General features: G+C 68.3%; 1 protein-coding gene across 1 annotated transcript in view; it reads left to right on the top strand.

The window, feature by feature from the left end:
- Window positions 1-1,004: 1,004 nt before the first annotated feature.
- Window positions 1,005-6,981, top strand: part of ARHGEF16 (Rho guanine nucleotide exchange factor 16) — a 16,585-nt gene continuing 10,608 nt past the window's right edge. Inside the window, exons 1-5 of the mRNA XM_023536990.1 lie at window positions 1,005-1,608; window positions 3,339-3,384; window positions 4,341-4,510; window positions 6,115-6,171; window positions 6,595-6,755. Coding sequence (XP_023392758.1) covers window positions 1,024-1,608; window positions 3,339-3,384; window positions 4,341-4,510; window positions 6,115-6,171; window positions 6,595-6,755 — 1,019 coding nt within the window. The 5' untranslated portion in view covers window positions 1,005-1,023. The remainder of the gene's footprint in view (window positions 1,609-3,338; window positions 3,385-4,340; window positions 4,511-6,114; window positions 6,172-6,594; window positions 6,756-6,981) is intronic.

Raw genomic sequence — 6,981 nt, 5'->3', positions numbered from 1 at the left:
GCCCTTCTGTGCTGCTGCTCTTGGTACCAACGTGGATGCCTCGGGTCGGAGTGCGAGGGCTCACGGGTTGGAAGCGTCTGGCTGCCCACATGGCCACATTTTATTCGGCATGCTTACAGATGGAAGTCTGAACCCCGATTCTCAGCCCCCTGGGCAAAGGCAGACACGTAAACACGGGGTGGGGCTCTGGGGTGGCACGGACGTGCCCAGCCCGGGGGAGGCCGCGGCCATCCTCTGCCGGGTGACTCAGAATGTCCCCAGGAATGCGTGGGTGGTCCTCCCAGCGTGCGGGCGGCCGGGCTCTGCCAGGAGCTCCTCCCTGGGGCCCAGGAAGCACAGCCCGGACGCTTTCCTGGGGTGGTTCAGCAGAGAGTCCGCTCTGGGGGAGCTGAGCGGCCAGGCTCCGTGTGCCCCACAGATGATCCGACTGTGCGGTGACTCCGGCCAGCCCATGTGGCCGGCCCTGCCCTATGGGGGCCCTCCTGGGCGGAAGCTGGAACCTCCCAGGGGAGCGCCCAGACTCACCATTGGGCGAGTGCGTGAGGTGGGCTTGAGCTGGGCCCCACCTGGTGGGAACTGGTGGCCGAGTGACTGATTCCAACCCAGGTCTGTGGGGCCCCAGGCACCCCCACTGCCTGTGCTTACACCCCAGCTCAGGAACGTGTTCTCAGTGTGTGCAGCACACCAGAGGACGCACGTGACCGCCCAGGGCCAGCCTCGACTGCAGGCTGCGCCCCCTGGGCTCGGAGACCAGCGGCCTGTCCCTGCCCGGGTCCCCGCAGGCCTGAGGCTGTGCTGACCTGCTGCACGCCCAGTCTGGCGGCAGTCCAACCTCCCTGGGGAGCGTGCCCGTGCCAGGCCAGCTCTGCTGCAGGCTGCACGGCCCACCGGCCTTCGAGGGCTGGCCCCTGAGCGCAGGCTCTGGCCGGGGTGACAGGCCAGGGTGCCGGAGGGCTGCGGGTGGCCGTCAGCGTGCTGCCCTCACCTTCACCCTGTTCCCCCAGGACCCCGTGGCCGCCCGGCATGGCCCATCGGCACTCGGACAGCTCCCTGGAGGAAAAGCTGCTAGAATGCCGCTTCCACTCGGAGCTGCGGCTGGACACCAACGGGAACCCCGTCTCCGGGCTCCCGACGGTCCGGGGGTGCCTGCGGGTCAGGGACAATGCCGCCTTCCAGCACGACGTCCCGGGGCCCACACCCCTGACCCCCGAGGGCAGGGCGCCGCGGGCCATCATCCTGAGCACACAGAGCCCTGCAGCCCTCAAGATGGGCACTGAGCAGCTGATCCCCAGGAGCCTGGCCGTGTCCAGCAGGGCCAAGGCCCCGGCCCGCCACCAGAGCTTCGGGGCGGCCATGCTCAGCAAGGAGGCCGCCCGGCGGGACCCGCAGCTCTTCGTGGCCCCCAGCTTCTCCCTGGACGACATGGACGTGGACACGGGCCCCGGGGGCATGCTGACACGGAAGCTGCGCAACCAGTCCTACCGTGCGGCCATGAGGGGCCTGGGGACCCCGGGCGGCGAGCTGGGGCCCGTCCACCTCAGCCCCAAGCTCCAGGCCCTGGCCGAGGAGTCCAGCCAGCCTCCTGCTCGCCATGTGGCCAAAAACAAGGTAGGGGGCTATGCGCCTGGACAGCCAGAGGGGACGGGCCTTGAGGGGCCGTCTCCGTCCAGCAGCTGCCATTCCGTGAGCACCCCCATGTGCAGGCTTCTGGCAGTGTATTTAAGTCCTAGAGCAGGTTGTGAGCGGAGTGTGAATGTCCCCATTTTACATACGAGGCCACTGAGGCTCAGAAAAGACCACGGTTTTACCCAGCACCTCGGACTCCGGGCTCCCACTCTCAGCCACGGTGTGGGGTAGAGCCTGGGGTGACCGGCCCTGAGAAGGAGCCAGCCCGTCTGAGGGACAGGTTTCGATGGTGGCTTTGTAGCGGCACCCGGCTGGAACTCAGTGTTCAAGGGGCTTCGGGAGGGGGCAGTGGGCCCCCAGCTGCTTGTAGGGGGCGTCTGAGGCTCCCTGCATGCACCCCTAGAGAGGAAGGAACAGGCACAGGGCCAGTGGGAAGGGCGCTCGCCCAGGACCCTCTGCCTGTGGCTGCCATCCTGACAGCCTGCTGCTCAGGGCTCCCGCCCAGACTGCGGGCTGCAGCCACGGCCTGGACCCGTCGGCATGCTGGCAACCCAGCGTGCAGAGGGCGGGCCGGGCAGGACCCTAGCCACGGTCCGTCCCTGGCCTGGAAGGTGGAGCCCTGCCCCTGCCATGCCCACCCACGATGCCCCGACCCCAGAACCTGCCTGGGGACGCGGCACGGTGCACTCCCAGGCCTAGGCCCGTTTGTTCACGCACTGCTGACTCGTACATTCAGCGGATGTTGCCTGAGGCTCACACACCTGTGCTGGGGCACAAAGTGACCCCATGGGCCAGCCCCAAGAGCGCGCCCAGGGCTGGGCTGGGGTGCTCGGTGGGGGAGCAGAGGAAGGCCTTCCAGGCACGCAGGGCCAGGTGGGGGCTGCAGAGGAACGAGGGCTAAAGCAGAGGTGTGGGCGACGGGTGGGTGCCAGGGGGAGGTGGGGAGGGCGCGGTCGCTGGGGGGCGGGTGGGGGGTGGGGCGGGCAGGGCCAGGTGCAGCTGGGAACACCCCGCGTTCCCGACCACAGGGGAGCACTCAAGCCCCGACTTGTCTGGTGAAACCAGCCCACACTTTCCTGGAAGCGGCCCCTGTGAGTTCAGGAAAACGGGGTGCCGTAGCCAAGAAGGCAGGCTCTGAGCGGGCACCCAGAGGGCGTGGGGCTCCCAAGGACCCCGCCTGCTCCCCACTCACCTCCACAGGCCTGCCATCAGCTGCTGGGCCTGCAGACCCGTGTAGGGGCTGGACACTAACCCCATCTCAGGCCACCCCTCCCGTGGGGTCCCGTGTGCAGCCCCAGCTTGCACCCCGGTGTCCCTTCTCAGCCCTCTTAACCACACCGGCCTGCCTCAGGCTTCCCCCCACACCCAGTCGGGACACCCCACTTTTAAGTACCTCCTCTTTACCAGTTCAGTGCCACCACCTCCTCTTCCAGGCAGCCCTCCCAGATTTGCCCGGCCCTCAGTCACCGGCCCTGCCTGCTCTGAGCTCCCCCGTCCTACCTCGCTCTGGCCTCCGCTTGGTGGCCCTGTATCCCTCGTGGAGCCGGCATTCATTGAGAGCCTTCTGGGTGCCCAGTGGAGCCCCCTTCTGTTGGGCATGGCTTTGTGTGTGGAGCCATGCCGTCTCTGGGCCCTGGGGTGCAGGGCTCCCCTAGGCCCACACATGTCCCCTCCCTGCTGAGTGCCCGTGTTTCTGGGTCTCGTTCGCACAGAGGACGCTGGGGCGGAAACGTGCACACAAAGGCTCCTTCAAGGACGGTGAGTGGCCAGGGAGAGGACTATGGGCTGGGCTGGGCCCCACAGAGGCTGGTCCCCCTGGCCGTCCTGGGAGCGGGCGGTCTGCATGTGGCTGCACAGAGGACGTGCTGGTGGGGACCCCTCCAGGAACTGGAGGGCCCGGTGGCTGAGTGACCACGTAGCTCTGACAGGTAGGAAAGGTCAGAAGGTTCCCTGCACTATCCCAGGGGCTGGGAACAGACGGAGCCCCCCACTCTGGCCCCGTGTGTGTGTGCCAGGCGGCCAAGACCCCACGGTGTAGACACACCTGTCATGTGCTCTCCCTGGGGTCTCCTCTGTTCATGGGGAGCCCCGTGCATGATGGCTGAGCCTCAGGGGGCCCAGTGCACGCATTCAGCCTGGTGAGAGGTGGGGCACCAATAGGGCCCCACAGGGAGCAGGGAGGGGAGGTACCTACCCGGCCAGGAGAGAGGTGGGGCCAGCGAGGCCCAAGAAGGGCTTGGAACTGGGCGCCCAGTCCGGGCTTCTGAGGACACAGGGACCCCAGCCAGGATGGGCCCTCTGTCCTTGCCAGCCCCCAACCTCTGTGGGTGGCCCCAGGCGTGGAAGGGTTGCCGCAAGGGCCCAGAGGTGCCGTGAGCTGCGGACCAGCCTGTCGCGGTGGCCTGTGGTGTGTGGGCAGGGACCTGTGCCCCTCGTCAGAGGCCTCTCTGCTCAGCCTGAGGACAGCCACCACCCAAAGCCCCCTCCGCCAGCCAGCACTGCGGTCCCCTGTGTCGCTCTGATCTGTCTGCTCAGCCTGGTCCGAAGGTGCCACATTCCGCACCTGCACTGGGCTTACCCGGCGGCCACGGGAGCCAGCGGCCTGATGGGAGCCTGCTCTGGGGGCCCTGCCCCGCCTGCCGTGCCTAAGGAGGCCTCTGCAGGTTTGCCGGCACCAGACTCAGGCTCACAGAGGATGCGCCCCCTCTCCCCAGACCCCCGCTTCTACCAGGAGATCCGGGAGCGAGGCCTGAACACCAGCCCAGAGTCTGACGACGACTTGCTGGATGAGCCTTGCAGCCCCGAGGGGACCCGCAAGGTGGCCGCCCCCATCGTGGTCAAAACCTACCGGCCCCCGCAGGTCACCTGGAGCCAGCTCCCGGAGGTAGGGCCAGGCTGGTGCGGCGAGGCCCTCCTTGAGGTGCGGGCAGTCAGCACCGAGCCACTGGCTCCAGTCCTCCCGGTAAGGAGGGCCTTCCACGAGCACCCCGTCTGCACTCAGCATGCAGTGAGGGGCTCCTTCCTGGTGCCCTCAGAGCGGCCCTGCCCTAAGGGGCACCTTGGTAGTGGTCGCTGGGGGAGGAAACAGGTCGAGGCACGAGACATCCGTGTGTGCTGGGCGCCCTCCAGGTGGGCCCCAAGCCCTCTGCTTCCTGCTCAGCCTGACCTGGAGGAAGCCGTAGGCACCAGGGACCCCGTCCCAGAGTCCTGCCCCCAGGAAGGTGCCCGGCGGGTCCTCGTGAGGAACAGGAGGGCTGGGCAGCGGCGTGGCGCTGGGGACAGGTTTCAGCTCCCACCGAGCCTGTGCCACCACTGAGCCGCCACCCACCTCTCATCCTCCCCGTCTGAAGATGGAGCTGGTCCCCGCCCCGCGGGGCTGTGGGGCGCGTAGCTGGGATGAGGCCCCGGGGTTCTGAGCAAGTACGGAGACAGCAGCTGTCACTACCCCAGGACAGACTCCTGACCCTGTTCCCTGAGAGCCGAGGGACAGAGCTGGGCTGCGGGCTGTGGGAATGGCCACAGTGGGGAGGGTGGCATTTTGCTTTCCCTGTGCGTGCCCCATGGGCGATGAGAGAGGCCACCCACTGCGCTCCAGGCTGCGGGACCCCCAGCCGGGGAGGGCCCAGTTTGGGGTGAGGACAGTCGGATGGAATGTCAGGAAAGACACGTCAGTTGCCACCTGCCAGGTTCCAGCTGCATGCCAGGAGCTGCATGTGCATGACCTCCCGAGTCAGGGGTGGGGTTCAGTTCACTGCACCCTGAAAGTGCTGCCACAGATTCTGATCCCGGTCCCCTGACCTGGGGGGTCTCGGCTGAGGAGGAGGTGTGGGGTTTAGCCCTGCAGTCCAGGCACTGGTGATGCCCTCTGGCCAGCCCAGTGAGCAGGAGGGCAAAAATGGGGTGGCCCTGTGTCCCGCAGCAGGCACCCCAGGCAGAGGGACAGCCGGCCAGTCCTGGCAGATACATAGCGGGCATGCTGGGGCTTAGAGAGTGGTCTGGAGCCTCTGGGGCCCGAGGGGGTGAAGAGCATGGCTGGGGTACCATGCTGGGACAGTGTCACCCCAAACCTGGTCAGAGTGCTGACTCACCTGGCCCAGGTGTATGTGACTCCTGGCCCTACCCCCAGCACACCCTCAGCTTTCCCTGGCGGCCCTGTCCCTCTCCACAGCCTGGCCGCCAGCAGCTCTGTGGGACAGAACTGCCTCCTCCCCTCCCGCACCTGCCAGCCTTCCGCTCTGGGCCCCCATGATCTCCCTCTGCCACCCCGGAGCTCTTCGGAGGGGGCGGGCCTGCCAGGGGGCAGTTTCCACGGAGAGGAAGAGACGGGGGTGACAGGGCTGGGCAGGGCCAGGCCAGCTCAGCGGTCCCACTGCATGAGCGCTTCACGGGCAGCCCCAGACGTCCCCGGGATGCGGGCAGCTCCGCCCCGGCCAGCCTGGCTCCGCCCAGCAGGATGTGCAGCCCCTGAGCCCGGGCCTGTGTCCACAGGTGGTGGAGTCGGGCATCCTGGACACGCTGCCAGCCGAGGAGCGCAAGAGGCAGGAGGTGAGGGGCAGGGCTGGGGCACAGCCTGCGTCCCAGCCTTGTCACGTGGGGGCACAAGGACCGTGGTGACGTCACTTACCGGCCCACCCATCGGCCATCTCCTGGCCAGGCACCGGGATGCGGGCTGGGGGCAGGGGCAGCTACCGTTGCTCCTTCTCGGACGAGGGTGGGGTCCTCGCCCAGTGTCACAGCTCATAACCGGCCGAGCCAGCGCTCAAGCCCAGGAGCCCCGCTCCGTCCGCCCGCCCACGGCCTGGCCAGGGCGCCTGGGTCCCAGCCCGCCCCTGTGCCCGATCCCATCCTCACGGCCTGAGCGCTGGGCACCAGCGCACCCTGCGCCAGGCCCCCGCGTGGCGTGGCGGCTCGTCAGGGCCCTTCCGGGAGGCCCCGGTGGGCCAGCCGCATCGCTGTCCTCCCGCGCAGGCCATCTTCGAGATCCTCACGTCCGAGTTCTCCTACCAGCACAGCCTGGGCATCCTGGTGTCCGAGTTCCTGCAGTGCAGGGAGCTGCAGGCGGCCATGACCCAGACGGAGCGGCACCACCTGTTCTCCAACATCCTGGACGTCCGGAGCGCCAGTCAGAGGTGCGGCCGCCCCGCCTGTGACGGCCGCTGGGGGCCCTGGGGGCGGGGCAGGCCAGGCCGCAGCTCCGTGACTGGCTGGGAGGGAGCACGGAACCTCCCTGGAGTGGCCCCGGGGACAGCCGAGCACTGGGGCTGTGGCCTCCTGGCAGCTCCCTCACCCTGTCCCCTGGGTGTTCGGGAGGCGCGGTACCTCCCGCGGGGCACAGCCCCACCTGGTGACAGGCGA

Source organism: Pteropus vampyrus, unplaced genomic scaffold (genome assembly GCF_000151845.1).
Source record: "Pteropus vampyrus isolate Shadow unplaced genomic scaffold, Pvam_2.0 Scaffold176, whole genome shotgun sequence".
Taxonomy (NCBI): Eukaryota; Metazoa; Chordata; class Mammalia; order Chiroptera; family Pteropodidae; genus Pteropus; species Pteropus vampyrus.
This window is presented reverse-complemented; position numbering and strand designations above follow the sequence as displayed.